At 37.3% G+C, this 23,293-nt stretch overlaps 1 protein-coding gene across 5 annotated transcripts in view; it reads left to right on the plus strand.

The window, feature by feature from the left end:
• The window catches only part of LOC139149024 (cyclic nucleotide-gated channel rod photoreceptor subunit alpha-like), a 69,110-nt gene that overhangs the window by 10,341 nt on the left and 35,476 nt on the right, over positions 1 to 23,293 (plus strand). For all 5 annotated transcript variants that reach the window (XM_070720520.1, XM_070720518.1, XM_070720519.1 and 2 more), the window contains exons 2-4: positions 2,452 to 2,569; positions 4,989 to 5,054; positions 16,817 to 16,894. In XM_070720520.1, the coding sequence (XP_070576621.1) occupies positions 2,452 to 2,569; positions 4,989 to 5,054; positions 16,817 to 16,894 (262 nt within the window). The remainder of the gene's footprint in view (positions 1 to 2,451; positions 2,570 to 4,988; positions 5,055 to 16,816; positions 16,895 to 23,293) is intronic.

Raw genomic sequence — 23,293 nt, forward strand, 5'->3', positions numbered from 1 at the left:
AGAACAAAAAGTAATATTTAGATTTATTATATTTCATCACGATTCAATCATCCCAAAACAGTTATAATTGTGTTCAGTATCATTCACACTGGGATCGACCGATGATGCATAATAAATTTCATATAATTACAATGCCGTTTTACTCTTTCTATGCAGTTGACTTGATTGTCCTAGAGTTTTAAATTTCCTTCATTTATTAGAACGTTTTTGGCGCGTTTGATCTATTATATATCGGAGTAATTGTAAAGATAAAACGTCTTGTTTTGCTTGGTAAATGCATCTTTTTTAGATTTCTTTCACTTTCGTCGCAATTCTACCACCATAGGCAATCCCAATCCTGTTCTTGGCTCTTGACTGCATTACCTCCAAATTACCTCAACCAATTTTGGGAGGTTTCAAACGTTTTTACATAATTCAATCTTGGGTTCATATACCTTACAAATTACTGTCAGTGTTGAGTGGGACAATAGAGATTTTACCTTGTCAGCTTTGCTCCTCTGTATTCATAGAACTCAAGGAGACACTGGCTTGGTTTCCGAAATGGAACTGTACAACGGATATTAAATCTAACTCTTGAAGCGGAAGAAATCGGGTGGAATATATGCTTATGGATCACCAAGAAAGTTTCCACTTGGCTTAGAACTGTTGTTATATAATGGCATGGAGTTCAAAATATTATTTGTGTTTGTCGATAACGTTTGTGTGAAGCAAGAAATTAATTGTTATTTTTGTACAAACAAAAATAATAAAATAAATAAAATAAAGGAGGAAAAGTAAACACGTTGATTTCTTTCACCTTTATAATATTCAGAAATTATTCCAAATAAATCAAATCGTGTTGTTCGTATATCACTTTCAACATTAGCAAAGAAGTCGAGTGTTTGATCTACGTTCAACTTAGATCAGTCACTCCTCAATTCCAGATTCCGAATGGTAGATAACGAAGATAGGATTTGTAGATTTTCGAGATATATAGCCGAGCAGCTTAAACTTTCCTTCCTATTTCTCTTCAGAGATTTTTTTGTCACCGACATACATTTTTAGCCATTCTACACAGGCAGTGACAAACGTTGACGGTCTTACAGACCTTGAATCCCCCGAGGAAGCTTAGAAGACACGACTGTCTAGAGCTACCTATCACCTGTGTTTATGACTAAGCTTATCAGCCCACGAGAGCTGGTTGTTCATTTATTTTTCTACAAGATAAGAGGTGCAATCTTGTCTATGGAACTTCTTTTGTCAACTTGAAAACACTATCTTCTTTGTCATTAGTATTGCGAGAGGTAGATTTCACATATCTTCATGGCACATAATTAGTCCCCCATCGCCTAAATAGACTTATTCATTCGTACAATTGGCGCCATAGTGATATTTTATTTCACTTTAAGTTAATTGATCGTACCCCATTGTGAGCAGTCAGGACTTATCACCTCTCTCATCTCCGCTGTATTCGCTCCATATTTCATCTGGTAATCAGAATGAACTGTCAGATGATACTGTCAAGTAGAACTAGTGTTAAAGGTGGGAAGGTATCAGTGTTCATTATTACCCACTCATTGACTTCTGCCGTGTGGTATATTATCTTTCAGGATATGTATATGATAGTATTATAGTGCCATAAATCTATTAAACGTCATATACTGAACCACATAAAATATACATGACCAGGTAAGACATGGAACGAATTACAGCTGAAATTAGCCGAATGACTCGTAAAAGTTAAGTGCCAATTTAATATTTTGTATGGTGGAGACCGAAGCCACTAACCATTCAAGCTCATTTCATTCGAAAATGAACACAGAACCTAGGCGAAGTTCTTCCAACCGTAACAGGTTGTAGAAGACACAAGGACTAGTCACAACCTACGCGATCCAGATCTAGGTGTGTTGAACAAACGAACCAAATACGAGAATTATTGCTCTTTAACCTTTATTTGTGAGTTTCAGCGACACGAATTTTGCACACAACATTTGAACAATGGAACAAGTGATGCGGGTCCATATTGCTTATTGGAAATCTGCACATTTGGTTTGCTGGTATGCCTGCACAGCAGAATATGTGGGCTGCAAACAGGGTATATGAAATCCGAGTATAGAGTGAGCAATTGTATTCGCCTTGCCTCAAGCAAATGTATTGAAATTGAGCTTTGCCACAAATAAACTGTAGTTTGCGCCAAATCCATATCATGATAACTTCTGTACCACAGTTGCCCGTTTAAAGCCTGGAATAGCATGACACTGCTGTGGAAAACTGTTTTAGATTCCGAGTCACGTAAACAATGAGTTTAAGTATCATCGCAGTACCTTTGTGTGTAGGAAATTGAAGTTGACTAAATCTGTAGTTTGGACGCAGTGTACAGAGCGAATGTGTTGTTCAGAACGTGATACAGCTACCTATAAAGTGAATCAACCTTTGATTTGTGAAGCATTTTCATCTGTTCTTGTTTGTTAGTATGGACAAAAACGATGATAAAAGAACGGACAGCAAATCAAGTGCAGAGAATGTCGTATCAACAGAAAATGAAGACTCGAATGACATAAATACTGAAGAGGACGCCAACGTTGACAAAGTAAGTCTATTGTCACTGGAGGTTTGGACTTAACTGCGAAAGAACCATGCATTTTACAAACGGCGGAATAAAAAAAATACGTGTCACTGATTTCAAATTAAACATTTCATTGGAAGCCGATGAACTAATATGTAAACTATTTCTTTCAAATAAAATGTTTCAGCACACATTGTTTTAACTTCCAGTGGTCATAAATCACAGCCTAGTTATGCTAGAATGCAGCGATCAATGTCAGCAGTGCAAACAAACCGTAAAATATTTTATAAAGAACACAATTCAGTTCTTAAGAATCCTCTGAACGCTCTTTTGTAAGCTTGCCGCTTTCAAGACATCGATCGGGATGCAGATGGCGATGGAGTGTTTTCATATCACGTCATGGAGCTCAAAAAGAACCAAGCAGAGACTACTTGGAACAGAAGCAATCATAACCCTGTCGTTTGAAGTTGTATTCAAAGTGGCAGCAATGATATTTGAATGCCAGCGCACAGCCATCGATCTTGCTTTTCGAGTGCTTTAGCAGTACTAAATGATCCCATCGTAGTATGTGATAAGTCATTGAAAGCCATCATACTTATCGTTAAATATACGCCTAAGTGCACTGACCTTACGATTTTAGAATCACCATACTATTACCATTTTATATATTATTGAATGGGTGGTATTATTTAATGACACAGAATTTCCCCAGCTTGTACTAGTAAAATACATGATCGTAACATGTCATATTTTTTTGCTGACTATTAAATAGCAGTTTATGTATCTTCTATTGATCGAAGGTATTGTAAAGGCAGTCGTAAATGACTTGAATTTTATATCAAGAATAGTTACTTTCGTTTTTGTAACAATATTTTGTTCTGCTGATGGCTTTTACCTGAGAAACTCAGTGGTTCAACTTTTGAGCCGACAGCGTTTTCATTCGCTGCACGCAGACTCAAGTTGTCTCGCGGTTACGACGCAGTTTTTTAAAAACAAATCTTTTGACATCTTTCACAAATGTGAACCTTACTCTGAAAATTGAATACAACAATCTTCGAACATGTCAGATTCTGGCACTGATCATTTTCGCTTTTGGATTAGTCCCCTCATAATCTGAGTTGCCGTTTCAATAAACCGACATTTATGAGTAGCATTGCGTTGAGGGAACGCAATACATCTTTGTCATATACAGAAAATATAAGTTAATTAGATGCGCGAAAGTGGACTATATCTAAATCAGTCGGCTCCGCTAAAATTTAATTATAGACAATGAAAAAATAATCGGGTTTTTTCAAAGATACGTTTTCAATGACTTCATTTGATGTTAGTTTACTCGAACCGACCATCTAGATAGCAGATCCTGTCTCGCCAAAAATAATTGTTCAATTACTTCCATGATTGGTGTATGCCCCATACGATTACCACATGACTCAGAAAACTACTTTTAATTACTAGATCACCGTGATTAATATTCTATGGAGTGACCAATATTATTTTTGTCTTAAAATATCAAAAGAAAGAAAAGATCGATTTCGTTCTCTTTCCGACCTTGACGTCACCGTCCTCAACAAGGGTGAACATATCTATTATTACATGCCTTATATATTGAAGGACGGGAGCCAATGTAGGATTCTATGGTAATTTGTTGATGACGTGGCGGGCAGCATACCTATAATTAAAATTAAAATTCGATAAACCGCACAACAGTGATTTAAATATATTAATGCGCCGTTCAGTGATAAATTTTAAGGATTTGACCCTGTCATGGAAATAAAGTATGTGATCGCCATTTTTAAAACCCAAAAAATTATAGCTCAAACAAGGGACAATTCTCTTAACTGACGTCGGGCAAACAGTCACTTGCTCATGGGTACACACTCCATTGTTTAAGTAATGATATATATTGTCGACACTCGAAGTAACAAGATACGTTTTTGATTCGGTGACTTCACCATAAATAATCGACATTGATCTATCTCGAAATTTGGAGATTATTAAACAGATCTACTGGAGACCTGCTAAGTCTGTTTCGTCCCTTGAAGAATTGACGCCCACACGTATTAATGTCACTCGGTAGAGCTTGTGTTCTCCAAGAACCTTTTCATAGAATTGGGTTGTTCTCCGATAATAAAACGGGTTCTTTTATGGCTAAATCCCTGGAATGTGGAACGTGTAGGCATATCTTTCTCGAACTCTTGAAATAATGATAATAGAATAATTTCTCGGATAATCCACATTGGTTAAGACATAGGTCATCGACCTTATCGTATCATGTTGGATTACTGGCTGTAGAAGTCACATCATTTAATGTCACTTCGTTCGGCGACTGACTGTTCAATGAGGCACAAATCCTAGCAACATATTCATGTCGAAAATAATTTATAATCTTCTGCGTATCCGTTTCCAGAGTAAATGCTAACCTAAATAACTTTCTTCTTCACAGAAACGATGGCTGGATATTACAGATTTTGTTATCAATCCCGAAGGCGAGTTTCTCTTCTACTGGATGGTAGGTGATCAAGCAGTAACTTAATTCTCGCACTTCTTGTCTAGACGTCGGCTTAAATCCAGTTGTTCGTGTTAGAGGATCACACCCTGTTTCCAGCTTGCTTGTTTTCGACAAATCAAAGACTTTTGTCTCTCCTCAGGGTCTACGGACAAATTGAGAAATGCTTAAAACTTTCAAATATTTAACTTTGGTACAAATCCGTGTTTTGCGTTTTTAAATTTACATCATGACAGGTAAAAATAGAGGAAAATGCCATTGCCTCACATAGTGGTGAACACTAAACACAATGGTAAACACTAAACACAGTTACTCCATATTTATTAATCCTCGGAGAGCCGAGTCAAGGAACACTGTAAAACCAGCTTCTGTCCAATGTACATTTTAGATAATCTGTTGTATTCAAATACAAGCCACGCTTGACAAGAAGTCTAAAAAGACGACTTCTGCCCGTTCGCCCATCTGTAGCTACGCATCTATCCTATTGGCTTCAGTTGATCACTCGGGAAAAGTTTCCATGATATACTTGTATGTCTTCAGTAGGATTTACACAATGACATGGTATTTATAGAAAGGCATTTTGCGAAGCGATCCAAAATACCTCCCAGGTAGCCATTTGGACAGAATATCTCACCAGTGAACTGTATCTCCATAGATCATTTGGATACCTCGCTCGTGGGTAACAGACTATGGCCTTCCAAGGCCTGACATTTTATCAAAGTTTCCCCAACATCGGCTTATCAGCATGAGTGTCATTTGTGCTGCGTCAGACACCTGACCAAGTCGAGTGTTGAACGCAGCACAAATGACACCCATCTGATGCAACACAAGGAATAGGCGATATTTGGTAATAACCTCGTTTTTCAAATCCCAAGATACCCTCCTGCGCAACTTTTCAAGACAAAAATATATCCTTTTTTCAGAAATATGGTGGGTGAAATTGGATCAAAACGCCAAACAATTTACAAAATCTAGGTGAGGGAAGACAAAACATCACAATACAATTCACCCATGTCTATCGACATTTTGGTATAAATTAAAATATCAAATTTGGTATTCGCCTATGCACTTCTAGAAACTTTACATTGGTCATTTTTGATTATATCAATAGTCGAACATATAAAAATGCACAGATAGCCAGTTCTGAGTTGAAAAAAAATATTGGTTGGCTCCCATAAATTATCAATGCATAGTGAATTGACATTTTAGGATGAAATCCAAATTTCTTGTACATACTCGTATCATCGTACTCTGGTCAAGTACATTTAGATTCAAAATTAAGTAAACTCAGTTGCTTAGTTGCTCACTAGATGTGTGTGCGTATAACCATTATAAGTTCCTACCTTATATATATATATATATATATATATATATATATATATATATATATATATATATATATATATATATATATATATACCCCTCTAGGTCATGTGACCTATTGTTCTTGCAGTACATTTATTCCCGTAAACTTACACGGTTTCTATTGCATTTATGCAGATTATATTATCGGCCACACTTCTTTTTCATTTATTGTAGATATCACCACACTTTTATGAATAGAGATAATTAACATATCAAAAAAGGGTGGTGATAACTTATCAACATATGAAAGAAAAGGTGGCTGATAACAAATTCTGCATACAAGTAGAAACCACCTGAAAATTCAGGATTCCAACCATTCATACGCATATACAATGAACATAAAAAGCAACGTAATTTTTGAAAGGTATATAATTGACAGACACTGTCTAAAAATGGATATTTATCTTTTTCGAGCCATATACAATGAACACAAAAAGCCACGTAATTTTTGTAAAGCATATAATTGACAAAAACTGTCTAAAAATGGATATTCATCTTTTTTTGGACTATGTCCAATGCGAATAAGTATACAACCTGCAGATTACTTTAGACACGTAGAAATACGCAGCGCCACTTGGCAGAATTACCTGAGAAAACTTTCTCTCACAACTTACATTCTTCTCGTGTGAACGGCTGTGCCTGTTTTTGTCGACCCCGATACCACGTCTATCAATGTTTTTCATAATTCCGTCAATTGTATGTTGGAAATCCTGAAAAATGTGCGTATTGGTGTTCACAAAATTCAGGTCTCGCCGACGACATTCTGCACTCAAATACCGCTGAATGCTACGACACAAAGCTCTCAAACTTTGTGATGATATTCTGTCCCATCCACTCGACGAACTTCAACCACGAAACGACAAAGCCAGAATTGAGTTCCCTCGCTTTGATATCATACGATACTGCAGGTACAAATGTAAACACTTCACTACTTCCACAACCTGATTTGCTGATACGTTCATTCCTAATCCGCAGGTATCGCAGACTGTAACACCCCAATTAATCGCTCTCCTCGTGTTCTCTGTCACACGTAAACGTTGAATTTTAGCGACATTTTCCGCGCCGACTGAAACTGCAAAACGTATGTTTGTCAGGGTGAATGCTTCCTCCTCCGCTATTTTCTCGTTGGTATCTGCTTTATCATAATTATTGTGACACAAAACGTTCAATATCGGTGTCATAGTCGGAAATATCAGAATATTGAGCAGCGTCCATGTCTGCACTCTAGGAGCCGAATAGAAACTGACAACTTTGGCGAGGGCAGTGCATGTGGTGAGAACTTCATGAACAATTAATTGATTTCAACCAATCACATGAATCTCTAAGCGTATGAAACACAAATAAGCCTATCAGAAAATAATAGCCCATTCAGCACCACCTGGGCTTGCAAGGGACGATTAGAAAATAAAGAAGGGAGCCTGTATAAAAGAACCAATCAGAAAACAGTTTCCTTCCACACAGATACTCTATTCAGTACTTGGTTCTAATTCACATGTAAATGAACGGTCGTCATTGAAGTGACATTCGAAATGATGGCAAAGGCAACCATCGCAATTCTGGCTAAATTTGTGTGTTTGTCGTGGTATAAGTCGGTTATCACAACTCGTCACTTGGCCGCAGGCCAAGTGTCTTATACAAACTGATGACCAAAAGTGTCGTGATAACAACCGTAAACCCACGATACGAGCCCTTTACACATATAACAGTACAAAACTTTCGATGAAATACTCCTTTATTTTCAAAATATTTGTGTGCAAGGGACAGGTTTACTCTAGAAAATGCAAGTAAATAGGCAAATGTAAAATATATATAAAGAACGACAGGAATTGACTCAAATTATTGAAGCACACAGCATAGTATTTTATTAAGGCTGAATGTAAGTCACCTTACATCCGAATTTCTCTCTGGCTAATTCATCATGACTTGAGCATAACCTGGCTTATTTAATACTTTCCACAAGGGTACATTATCACTAACAGCACGTATACATGAATTTATGGCAAAGTCGATATAATAATGATTGTAATGCAGACTGTTCTTGCACACCGTGAATTACCTTCATAAGGCATGTAATGCGAGGAGTTATCTGAAGACAAGATGTGGACTGTCTTTATACAAAAAAATGTCACGTAGACAAAGCAGCTAGAATGTCACGTAGACAACGCAGCTATAGGATAACACACCAGAATGGTTTTGATAACCGGCTAGTGTGTCATTAATAATCTGTTGTCTGTCAGCTCTTGACAAAGCACATGAAAGATGGTAAATTAGAAAATGGTGGACTAATTGACATATGCAGATTCCTATTTATTACAAAATTGTGTCGGGTTTCTAGAGTTCCTCGTCGCGGTACATATAAACATGGCGGACACGATGTCAGCTTTATGAATGAATAAACGGAGCAGTTCTCTGTGCACCCTCTGCTAAGTCATAGAGGGACTGTGGCTAAGTCGATCCCCACAAATTTGCATAAATACACATATGGTAAAAGAGGTGTGTCAGCTTTTTATGCTCAAATACCGTTATTAGCACTGTAATTTCTGGTGGTTTACTGCATAGTGTGGCCACCAAACCATATTGACTGATTTGCCTCTATGGACACCGGTGATTGAATCCCTGTATTGGTTTTCAAAGATATCACATATGTACGTTCATATAATTCGGCCAGGATCATATTAGTCTTTGTGTTAGTGCACGGAATTTTGCTATGAGGTATAAATAATAAACTAGCATATTTTAAACAGATTTATTTACCAACTGCTTACATTGCGGTCTAAACACAGTTCACAAAGAATACGATAAGTGATGAATCATTTCAAGCGAAACAGTCGAGGCAGTTTAACATAAAAAGATAAATAGGAGTTGAATCAAGAATAGGCAGGTCCCATATGCAGTAACTGCAAAATCATTGTCTCTCTGCTCATCAAAGGCCAGCCTGTATATCCAACTATCTACTCTAAAAGCAGTTATTCATATTCATTTTTCCTCTTGACTTTGAACTCAAAGGCATGAAGTCATGTTTGTTTGTTAAAATGGCATTCGCAAAGCACTCAGTGGGCTTTGCAAATGCACTGTCGTCCTCGAACACTGTATGATCCGGTACAATATCAGCTCCATCATGTCGATGCTATGTAGTCAGACATAAATTCAGGTGTTTTGTGAACGTGATGTATTACTCCTGCGTTGCCAGTGTCATAGATAATAATGAGTTTTTTGTTACGGGGGTATGATATTGCATATATGAAAACGAGTCGACACACATTAATGATAAAGCGGTTTGATTTACAACTTTGCATGTAAAAATCCACAGCCTGCAATGTATTGGTTTTGCAAGATAGAGAGCAGTGAATACGCTAATAGTGGGTCTGGTAATATAATGATTTCCCCAGTGACAATTCCGTTTTGTGAAAATAGTCACGATTTATGAAGACAATTAGATGTTGGTACGATAAAGTTTAACTCAAAACGTCTGTTATCCAGGGCTCTCCATTTGTCTGTGAGGCTGTTCTTAAGCCTGGCTGCATCTCCAGTGGGGTGTCAAAATTCTTGATTAAAATGCATGTAATTTGAAAGAAAGCGTGAGAATTTATCAAAAAGACACTGTGTTCATGATTTCTGAAATCATAAAATCTGTCAAAATTTTACATAACTTCATCCCCATTACTCCCCCCCCCCCAAGATTATGCAATGGTGAATCCCTTAGACTTTTGCACGTCTGAATAATGATATCAAACTAGCTGGAAAATACTATGTGTAATTTATGGCAAACAAAGTAAATGCTATAACCAGAGTTCTTTGATTCATGTTTTGACATATTTTCGATCAACTTGCTGTGTTCTAAATCTTGTACAAATGCAATATTTCAGCTTGATCAACGTCCACAGCCTGAGACGATTCCTTGCGAATTGTAATTTGGGGAAAACGTTTGATCTTCTATTTTGCTGGATCTATTCAAATCATAAAATATCCACATCTGGAGATCGTTATAAAGCTCTATGTAGCTCTTCCGGGGAGGTAATAAAAGACGACAGTGTTCAGTAAAAGTGTGATTCGTGATTAAAAAACTCGGGTATGAAGAAATGTGGAATGGAAAAGCTATGTATTCTCAATACATCTGGTTGTGTAGACAAATATGTCGTCCTTCTGCTAAACCATATAGCCGAGATTGAGCACACAAAAAGGAGCATTGGTGACTATATCATGATTGAAACATCCCTGGAATGAAAACGTAGCCTTAAGTATCCCAAACCGTTTATCTTCGGTTTCTTTTGATGGTAAATGTCAATTTCTTATGAGATATATCTTTCGATATTTTACTTCTTTTTAAGCCCGGACACGCTGCACATGCGTTTTTTCTCTTCCAACACTACTCAAATGCTGTGGCTATTAAAAACCGAACGGCGGTGTAATCACCATAAATTTCAGAGTTAGTAGTAAGGAAGAATTTATGAGGGAAAGGTCCGCTCGATAACAGGATATGTAAAATGTTGTTTTCTGAGTGGATCCAAGCCCGTCCATAAAAATCATAGGATGACTGAAAATGTGCGGTTTGCACAGTCTTCGGTCACGTAAAATGTGTCAACACTTAAACAGCTAATCACAGTATAAATCATCGTTATGTGTACATCAAACCACAACCTATACGAACGTGAAAAGTAAAGTTGACAGCTTTGTTTGTCGATACAGGCCATATTATGATCGATCATTTTCGGTTATATATAATGAGTTATAAATTTAACATTTCGATTTCAGATCAGGTCCGGTCAAGTAACAGGTTGACATATACTTCCAGACATACAACTCTCACAAACTATTTACTTTGGGTTGTTGAGGTAATTTCTACCTGTTTCAAACTTCAATAACGAAAGCGAATTTTGCAAACTCCGTTACAAGTTATATGCAAATGTCCTGAACATCTGCATTGACATTGTAATGAAGTCCTTATGGTGACTTTGAGTAATAGCATCATTGGCAATTGTAGCATTATCTCATATTTTTCTGTACATCTCTTAGTTAGTTTTCCATCATCATCAATGGGCCATAAAATGTAAATGCTGACAAAAATGTCAAAATAACAAAAACAAAACAATATCGAGAAACTTTGCTCAGCTGGCAAATGATAAACAAGCGTAGAGAATGCTATTCCGTACGTATATTGAAGAAAGGCAACATATATTTACTTAAATAACATTTTCACCCTGCACTTACGTGCAATATAATACTCATTCGTTGAAAAACAACATAAACTCTAGTAAACGGTTTGAAGTTCAGCGAATGCTCTGCTTTTGACCGTAGGTTAGGAATTATGAGAGGAGATTCTTGCTATTTGTATGGCATCAATACGGTCCTGCTCCTACTCATCGTCACTATCAAGGAATTTCTGAAACTTCAGATAGCTGTATATTATTTGATCGCAAACGTGTGTGTATGCTATAACTAGAAAAACTTAAATATACAAAACGTCCACTGAGACTGTTTTAGTCTTTCTAAACGTTAATGGCTTATTATAGCAGCAATGATGACATTACAGTACCATGCTGTGTACTTTAACAATTTTAGACACTTTCATTGGTCAATTAGGACCACCTGACTGACATTTAGTACTCAATTTAGCCTACTAGACGTTTTCAGGCCCTGGAACGTGTGTAATATATTCACAAATAGTCGCCAAATACCACCTAACGCATCAACATTCACCGTACCAATCACAACGCTTTCACCATTGTGCGTACTGTGATATCTTGACCATGAGCCAATTGTTTTGTTCAATTTAAACAATTGTCAGAGATGCGGTAGACCTGACAACTTATTTGTGTTTCATTGACTACTAAGCTTGTACAACTGAAAAGACAACCCAAGTGAACGGCTGTGAGTATAACCTTATAGCACACACACTCTGCACAGTAAGAGAGTCTCATGAGCGTCCGTTGCAGTTGTGTATCTCACTTTTGCTTGTTCATATTCCGGGCTAATCTACCAGGCGCCAAATGTAAAATAATTATTTTACACATTAGAAGAACATATTCATACGAAAAGGGTGTATTTGCATGCATTTATCAATAAAAAACTACTATAGCATAAGTATAAATAAATCAATACAGACATAAGTAAATACATATATGAGTGAAAAAACATACATATATGTGAACCAATTCACACAAGACCTATGAAGACAGACATATACATACATACGTGCATACGTACGTGCATACATACATACATACATACGTACGTGCATACATACATACATACATACATACATACATACATACATACATACATACATACATACATACATACATACATACATACATACATACATACATACATACATACATACATACATTCATACATACATACATACATGCACTCACGCACGCACGCACATACATACATACATACATACATACATACATACATACATACATACATACATACATACATACATACATACATACACAAGCCCATATGCACTCATGCACGCACGCACGCACATACATACATACATACATACATAGCCCATATGCACTCATGCACGCACGCACATACACACAAACCCACACACTCATATACATACATACATACATACATACATACATACATACATACATACATACATACATATACATACATACATACATATATACATACATACATATACACACATACAGGATCGAAAAGTTTACATGAGGGGAACGAAGTACGCATGCGTATATCCAGTCGCACACACACACACTGCTACTCGGAAAAGTTTACATGAGGGGGAACGAAATACGCATGCGTATATCTACTCGCACACACACACACACACTGCTCTGAAAAGTTTACATGAGGGGGAACGAAATACGCATGCGTATATCTACTCGCACACACACACACTGATCCACGCCGCCCTGGAAGATATCCTATAATGCATTGCTGTAAGCCCAACGCCTAAACCGGAAATAGGCTCATTTGGCGTCAAGACACCAAGGCGAGCGGACCGGCCTCGCTCATCCAATCTTGCCGCATATGGCAAGCAATTGCGATAATGACGAATGCTTTATTTCCAAAAATCAGTAAATGACATGCTTATCCATCCGTACTTCAGTGAGACACGTTCCCCAGTCAGTAAATGACAATGGGGCCGGGGTACCCCAGGCCTCCCACAAGTATCAGAGTGTTCTCAGCCCCGTGGATAGCTGTGATATCGCAGCGGTACTCGTGGCGAACGCGATCGAGTCATTGGGGTCATTGCCACAGGGACTGTGGCGATGACCCCAAACCAATGACCCGAGCGCGTTCGACACGCCACAAGTACCGCTGCGATATCACAGCTACCCCGTGGATTGTTGTAGCGAAGCCAGCAGTTTTTCTCACAGAAACAAGTTGCATAATGTACTCAGTAAAACGTTGTCAGGTACATGTAACATGAAAACTGACTGAGGTCGAAGTGACTAAGGCACCGGGATTGATTTGACCACAAACAACGACAAGAGGGTGTGAATTACTTGGGTCGAAACGGACAGGGGTCGAGGTGACCTGCTGCCCCGGTCCTCAACTGCAGGCCTGACGGCCTGGCTATGTTACATAAGGCGTCCACATTTTAGAAAATCACTAAAAGTAGGCAGAAAGAAAGCCCCCATTACGTGAAAACGCTAGGGGTCGATAGGGGTCGGATGACAGTTTGACACATTTCGTACCATTAAGAGTCGAATGATACTACATTGACCGGGTTGACCATATGACTTTCATCAAAAACGTCCGGGGAAAAGTGAATACATTTGATGTTTGACCAAACTTTACAAAGCATCAATTTTTCGATCAAAAAATTCACGCGTAGAACTAATGAAAATTCGTAAAAAAATACCACTGCCTTGTACATCAGGCACTAAAATGTCGTAGGCGTGAAAATGAGTTTATTAGAAAATACACAGTGACTCTTAATATTAGTTTGAAAATTCCAGTTCTCCGTACTCCGTTGCTGTCTAGTTCCAGTGGGCATACTTGGCATTCCAAACATTCATTCCCTGCTGAGTGGAGCTACGTACGATCCTGAGTAAAGTAAGCAGAGAGTTTAGAGAGCAGAGAGTTTAGCAGTAAAGCTGTTGCTTTAGTTCCGGTAAGCTGTTGCTGTAGTTCCTGTTGAATGCTGTATTTAACCATTAAAGAATATAAGCCGAATGGCAGAGAGCTGTAATACACAACTCCCAGTGTTTTATTGGCCTGGGTTGGGCCGTTAACCCCAGCAGAACTTCGCCGGCATGGCAGGTACCATTAAGTCAGAAACCCTTACGGGGCCTCTAAGCAGTGTAGTATTACTCAGGCCGGCTACCACTTTACCACTGTGTAAAGCCCTGTACGAACCCGACTCACGACACAAAGGCAAGAAAAGAAAAAGTGTCGCACATCTTTGTCATCGTCACTAGCCTTCGACGCCGCGAGGTACGTAGAGTCCGAGTTAGGAGTGAGCTCCCCGGTGTGGCACTTCCGGGCCTGCAGATCGTCGCGTCAGTGATGTGTGTATCTCAGAGAGAGTAGCAATGTGTGTGTTGTGTTTGTTGTGTGTGTGTGTGTGTGTGTGTAAGTGTGTGTGTGCGAGTGGATATACGCATGCGTACTTCGTTCCCCCTCATGTAAACTTTTCAGAGCAGTGTGTGTGTGTGCGAGTAGATATACGCATGCGTATTTCGTTCCCCCTCATGTAAACTTTTCCGAGTAGCAGTGTGTGTGTGTGTGTGTGCACGTACGTATGTATGTATGTATGTATGCACGTACGTATGCAAGTATGTATGTATGTCTGTCTTCATGTCTTGTGTGAATTGGTTCACATATATGTATGTTTTTTCACTCATATATGTATTTACTTATGTCTGTATTGATTTATTTATACTTATGCTATAGTAGTTTATTTTTATTGATAAATGCATGCAAATACACCCTTTTCGTATGAATATGTTCTTCTAATGTGTAAAATAATTATTTTACATTTGGCGCCTGGTACTAATCACTTTCTCGTACACAGAAGTGTCTTAAATGGAGATTTTCTTTAATTTGTCGGTATGATAATATAAATTGAGGATTCTACGCCGACAATTAACGTTTATTTATGGGCTCTTGCGCATTGAAGCCCACATAAACGTGATGGACTATGCCTCGCCCATTAATTTTGGCTGTCTTCTCTCCCTTGCCCATCAATGCATTGTGTGTTCATGAACAGTGTGCCACCATAACGTTAAAAACAACAGCTAACCAGGTACACACAGGAAGAAATCATTTGACCTTCAAGCTACAACTTATTAAATCGGATATTTAAGTATGTCTTCAAAGTTTTAAAACCTTTCTAATCGTTCAGAACTTTCTGCTGATATATCTACCTTTTTTTCCTTTTTTCCCTTTTTTCTCTGTTGTGTGTTGTTTGAGATTCAAGTATTAATATTCAGCCTTCGTACATGATTTCCAGTTTTCTTGTATGATACGCACTATATATCCATTTGCAAGATGTACAGAATAATTGTTAAATTTATACGAGCGATGAACACTTCCCTTTTCTTAGACATCAATGGTAAATAGCACGAGTCAGTTATATGAACTGGATGGCACAAGTGAAGATTGACAGACACAACTCTTTAGAGGCGAACTAAAGGAGCGATATACTTTAACGTTTACCCTAACTAAGCAACCCTTACTTTAAGTTTGATTCACTGATTCATGCGAAATATTGTCTGTTTTCACTGCTATCCAGTCTTGTCAACGAGATAGACCACTTCATTTTGAAAGTGGTAAACACATACGTTTTTGAAATCAAACACAAAAACAAATGTCACTTTAGTTTTTCAATTTATTAACTTTCCCCCGATCAACCGATCTATAGGACACGGTTTAAATAGACTAAAACGCCTCTTTTAGATTGCGCTAGTATATCCTTCACCCGAGAGATTACGATACTATTTTTGACAAGATCGTCAAATATACCGCCTAAATAGATAAGAGAAATTTAATTTAATGAAATGAACCTTGACATTGCATTTTTTTCTTTTGCTTTCTGGCATATTTATTATACATACACATTCATTAGCCCCAGAGAACATTTAACGAGATTTGTTGATGGTATGTTTTCAAAAACTGGAAAATCTTGGATATTGCTGTGAGTCTGTGACCTATACTTCTACTTTAAGAAATGTCTGAACACCATTTTGCTTGTTATTTCATTCGTCTAAAATTTTATTAACCCCTACAATTATCGTTAGCGCTTACTCCTAAAGGACATATAGGCTTTAATAAAATTTCCTCATAATTTGTAAGCATGATGTATTTGGGTGACATTTCGCGGAAATATTACATACGCTTAAAAAAGTTTTCCGTTAGCATCTATAGCGAACAAGTGCATCGCAGAATGTAAACGTCATTTTTCTTTACAGGGTTTAGTGACCGTCGCTGTTGGATACAACCTATGGATGATCATCTTACGCATTGCCTACCGAGAGATGCGTGAGGATGTAAGTATCATTTCATTTACATTTCAATCAGCTACAGGTTTTACGTTGTCTGGTATCTTTGCTGTCGTGAAAATGATGCCGGAGTTTATGATCCAGTCACGATTCCTGTTGAAATCGTTCGCCAGGAACACGTTGCTAGGAAGCGCTAGATTGGATTAGTTTATAATAACTAAAGCGCGTCGTCAGTTTCACAAATGCTTATCAGATTAAATCTTGCCTTATTAATCTTACTCAGGACATACAAACCATTCAATATTCGGTGTTATTCGTTTTTCGCAAAATTACCATGTAATAATAATATTACAGTGGTGATTATTTTTCATTTTGAAAGTAAAACTAACCATTCCTGGTTAAACACAAAGTCAGCAAATCACGATAAGGTACCATATATAGTTTCAGTTCAGTTTATTTTTTGCTAGAAATATAAACTTACATTCATTCAAAAGACACATGGAAAAAAAATAAAGATAGAAAAATTGGTACAATTGCTAAATTTATGTTCTCTAATTTAGCAGGTATTCCTAGACGGGACCACAATATAGTTCTTCTGAACTAGTCGAGTTGTGGCCCCTAATATTTATACTATATAGATAACATAAGGTGTACATCTGCGGATATGGACAGAAAAATCTATAGCAATAATTGCAAACTATATTTCATATCAGGTACAGATCAAAAAATATCATTATTACGGGAAACAAATGATATGAGACAGATCACAAAACAACAAGACAACGTGACCAGAAAAACCCACGACTTTTGGGGAATATAGTATCAACAGGCAAGTAGCCAGTCTTTTAAATGGCGTTTGAAATGCTTTCTTTCACTTAACTTTTTTATAGAATCTGGAAGTTTGTTCCATAGCATAGTTGCAGCATATTTCAAATTATGTTGGCTCAAAGTAAGATTAACCTAAGGAATATAGAAATTTTCACCAGTTTTAAGACGTGTTGAATAACTATGAGGCACTGGATCGAGGTAACGATATACCGAATGTGAGAAATGACTATTTTTAAGGTCAAAGATAAAAGTACAAGTATTAAATGCACATTGCTTATGGACATTGAGAATTCCCAGTTGCTGAAATAGAGGGGCGGTATGAGCTCGCGCAGCAGAGAATGTGATAAGGCGGACAACCTTTTTCTGTAAAATTAGGATAGGTTGGAGTAAAGAACTGAATGTATTCCCCCAGATCTTAATACAGTAACAAATATTGGGTAAAATCATGGAATTGTAAAGCAAAACCTTTGTTAGTCCTTTGAAAGATGAAGTCATTAAATTCTAACATATCAAATGTTTACCCCTGCTAACGGCATTAGCCGCGACAGAATATCAATATGTCAGATGAGAATAGAAAGTAGTCTTCTTAGAGCATGGCTCTAAGGAGTTGCAATGTAAAGAACTTCATTATATATTATTTTAGCCTCGATCAACAGCGAACAAAGCACAAAAACATCACAGCGTGACGGTACAAGCATTATGCTCACCAAGCACTCAACAGCTCTTTAAGGCATTTCGTCGACATTTTTCTATCAAATTGCTTGCAATTCTAATACCGAACATGAGGGTTTGTATTATCAATGGAAATTAATGTTCATTAGATGAAGTATTTTTCAGTATTCTCAGAAGTGTCATTTCAAACTATATGAGCATAAATCGAAAACTTGAAGCAACAATTCTCGATTCAACTTTGTCACAATGAACGTGCTTCATATATATATATATATATATATATATATATATATATATATATATATATATATATATCGTGTATAGCATATATTATATATAAATATAAATTATATATATATATATATATATATATATATATATATATATATATATATATGTATATATATAAGTATATAGTGCCCTCTTGGGAAAATACAGTGCTCGATGCTAAAAGTAGAGCGTTATAGTACTTCAAGTACAAAGTAATAACATATGTTTATGCATCCCGCGATAATCATGATGATTATTTAATTCTTCATCAAGTTTTGAATAGGATTTTTTTAATTATTTCTTATTGCCATAAGATTGTTTATGAAACAAATGTATTACTCGAAATACTTGTCGTAGCCCATCGGCACTATGCAGGAAAATATAGCAGTGGCCATCTTGGATCCCAACGAGAATTCAAGATGGCGGCAGATATTGTCAAATATTGATTCCCCGATCAACTTTATCAGCGACGTCTGCCATTTTATAGTATTTCAGGAAATTTCATTTGATTGTAAGGACCTATTTGCTAATTACTTTCAATCTGATTAAACGAATGGACGTCATTAGCAAAATGGGATTGCATCTACCTCTATGCATTACGCATTATTATCGTCTGTAACGCTGACGTTATAAAGGCAAGTGAATTAAAAAACATGCTTTCATGAAACGAAATCAGCTGACGTCATAAATTGATGCTATTTTTAGGACTCGTTGCTCTATGATCTATGTTGTCGCCTTCCTTCTGTGCACGGAATATATTAAAGTTCGCTTGCACTCACCGTGCCATCGAAGATATGTGCATTGATTTCATTTCATTTCAAGTAAGACCCATTCAATTCATGCAAGCATTATGCATTGATAATAATAGTCAAAGAAAAAGACTTTGAAGATACACTGTAAAACCACATGTTGATATAATTTCAAACAGCAGACTTTACTACTTTCTGATTTTCAATGTTTGAATAGCGTGCATATACAGATGTTTGCAGCGTCTTATAAATAATTTCATTATTCTTTTTTGTCAAAGAGTATTTATTGTGTTTTAAGGGATAAACGTTCATATTTGCAAGAGTTGATAATGTAAATCAACGGACATGATAAACAGTGCTCTGAGGGATGGATCATCAGCGCTTGAAGGGGTCGGCCAGAATGCCGACATGCATTTCCTTTTTGTCTTCCAAAGTTTTACAAGTTGCGTTGCAATTTCCAGATTTTTTATGGCATATATCCCATTTTCCGCGTTTACACTCCTTTTCCTGCTGATCTTAATGTGAACAATTTGTATCTAAATTCACCATAGTTGGAAACAAAACTTTTAACAATTTTAACTCTGCGGTTTTTTCCCATTTTTGATCACCACATCCCCAGATCCCTGGTGACCGTCGATAGTCTGTGACCAAACAACTAGCGAGGATAACAACGATCTTGCTAAATCTTGCTAAATTACATAAAGAATTTGATGAATTTGTCAATTTGAAGTGCGATCTGGTTGCATACCCGCCATAACGATTAAAACATTGAATTTTCACCGAGCACGTCAACAAAATGACAATTCAGATAAATTTGAGTTTAGATATGGAGACCGGTCAAATCACATGATTCAAGTCAGTGTTCTCTTGTCGTTATGCAATAAAATGTTGTACCAAACCAACAAATATTTTGTCGCAATTGAAAACCTGCACAAACTGGAGCTAGAGACAGTAATTTAATCACGTCTTGCACTGAAATTTTGTTGAATGAAATTGTTAGAATTCATCATGACGAAAGCAATTTCCTGTGCAAACTTTATCTTGGCCAATAGCGTTAAAAGAATACACCAACTGCGAATACAAAACCCAAGTAATATTCGGGGCATTTTTCACAATGCTCAAGAAACCGGATTCCATTAGTCACGAAGGCTGTGTCACTCCCCAATTGCAAGGCACACAAAAGATTACTAATTCTGACAAATCAATCTCGTCATATGCATACCGGATATGAATCTATCATTTTCTGAACGATTCGACCGAGCGCGTATTTACATCCATTGTTCGTCGGTAGATCGGTAAATTTATCCTTATTGAGTTTCTAATTGGAGAATAAATGGGAGAGAAAAAAAAGTGCTTGAAACACAAATTTATTGTAGCAGAATAAATTAGGAAAGCGCAATGATATATCAATCCTTAAGCGAAGACGGCATTAGCATAGAATATTGTACTACGGATAATCACAGTCCCACCATCACCGGTGATGGAGGGACTGTGCAGTAATTTAGATGCTGATTCTCTGTCACAATAGCAAAGAGGACACCAAATTCAAAGAGTAATAACGGACCTTATTAACTTCAGCCCAATATTTGACAGCCATGATCACGAACGGCCAAAGGTAGAACGAACATCAATAAATTTAAATTTTAAAATAGGCGCGTGCTATATTTTAATGAAATGAGTCCCTTTGTCCCTTTGTATTGCGAAAACTTGTTATTTTGTTTTGCTCTTTTGTATCGACTTATTTTGTTTTGCTATGTTGTATCGACGAACGATGCAGGAGAAAGATGCGGAGAAAACATTCTGTTATCGGATATCATTACCCATAATTTGGTCGAGGTTTGTGTTAGAGAGCTTCATTTTCAGTGTCCTCGCATCGAACGTTCATTCGACCTCGTCACACCTGTGTGATTACATCATTTTTCATGTAATAGGTGCGGTATTTTAAGAAAGGTCCCAACTCCACTACATTTCCGCGGCAAAGTTAATATAGGCGGCCATACATCTGATGTTTGCTGAGCTGGTGTACTCTTCTCGTCGATGCTATTATGGCGACAGGTCTTCATCAATGGCACGTTTATTCTGTGTAAACATCGAGCGACAGACTTCTTGTAGACAATTACGAATAAAGCAACGACATCGATAAATACTCGCCCGGGACGAGAAAGGGACGTGAAATGAGTATGTATTGGCTTTATTTGGCATTGACACGGTGCATACCTGTCCGCGAATACTGCTCAGTGTCGTTAGACATTCTGCGTTCTCTTCTCAAGTACGGTTTATCGCCATATTTTAGCAATAGCGATGTTGTAGCTATGGCCCTATATCTTCTAATGTAAACTCTGTGAGAATATTATTTTTAAATATAGTCCATATGACGCGTTTATTTATACTATACCTACATAACGGAGCATCATGCTATAATGTGATCCCTCACATATGCCATACTTCATTTGGTTTCGCTCAAGTATGTCATCAGGACAGTGAAAAAATCTTGTAAGTCTTTTAGGATCATTCTTGTGTGTATTTCCCTTCTGTACGCCTGCGCGCTTTCAAGGGAGCAAATAGCCAGAACGAACGTATCTTTAATAACGCTTAACTAGTTACATTGCTTTGAACACGGTCCCTCCACAAAAGTGGAGGGACTGTGCTTCGAACAAGCTTTCTTACTGTAGCTGCGCTAGGTATAAGCGTATAAGCAAAATCCAATTATTCCCTGATGAAATCCAGGCTTAAGGTAGAACGCACCTCGGGGACAGACATTGGGACTCTCAAACTTTTACAATTCTCTTCTGATATACCACATGTGGGGGTTCATTTTAAAGCTCTTGGTGAAAAAAAAACTTTTCACCGGCTTAGTTTTTCGAAATTCAAATTTTTTTATTTTTCTCCATAGAGTTAACACGGGGATGGCGGCCATTTTGAATTTCTAATATCGGTAAATCTTGGGTAATTTGTTTCTCTAGTACAAAAATTTGCACGGTGACCCCCTATTTTTATTCTTGATTTTGAAAGAGAATGATTGAAAGATTCCTTGAGGAAAGTTAGACCAAAACTTTAAGTCTTTCACTTTCGAGGTGCATATTACCTTAAGGAAACGATACCACAGTCGAGTGCGTGTTTTCATCGCGTTCGCTCATCCTAATCATATATTCCTATTAAATTTTCATTTCATTCAAGCGGGTATCATTACAAGCATAGGCACCGCAAGAACTTGCAATTATAGGGATGTGAAACGTGGATTTCGGATTTCACCCGCGAGGCATCTTTTTTTCACATGTGAAAGATAAATTCGTTATGACTGCAAGAAAAGTACATAAGAGTTATTGTCTCTACGGTTTTCAATTGCAGTTTTCATTCTTAATCGGCTAGAGTGTAGGCGACATTGTGAACGAGTATCATCGGTTCTTTAGTTGTCTGTATGTTTCTTTGTGTCTCTGTCGTCTGAGTGCGTTTATGTCCTTTTGAGTGTGACATGGACATTGACCGCATTGTTCATAAAATTTAGATGTACAGTGTCTATACAAAGATCTGGTAGTCTTTGTGGGTGACTTTTGCATATATATCGTTAATTTGCATACAGAATGTAATCAGTGGCACTTTATAGTTGAAATGTCCTCTACATTAGCCTTGCTATAATCAATAAAACTGAACAGAAATCTTGATCGGACGAAGCGAATTTAATTTTTTATGTATGGCATTGGTTTGATAATTACTGCAATAGTAACTAAAATAACTGAATTGCATGTTTAATTAACATACATATCCGTTGCCGCCATATATTTAAGCAATAAAGCACACCCAGTGACGGTTTACCACGAGATTTTGACCGATTCACGACATACATGCACGAGCGATAGCGAGTGCATATATGAAGTGAACTGGTCAAAATCGAGTAGTATACCGTCCCTGGGTGTGATTTATTGCTATG

The sequence above is a fragment of the Ptychodera flava genome, chromosome 14, assembly GCF_041260155.1.
Source record: "Ptychodera flava strain L36383 chromosome 14, AS_Pfla_20210202, whole genome shotgun sequence".
NCBI classification, from domain to species: Eukaryota; Metazoa; Hemichordata; class Enteropneusta; family Ptychoderidae; genus Ptychodera; species Ptychodera flava.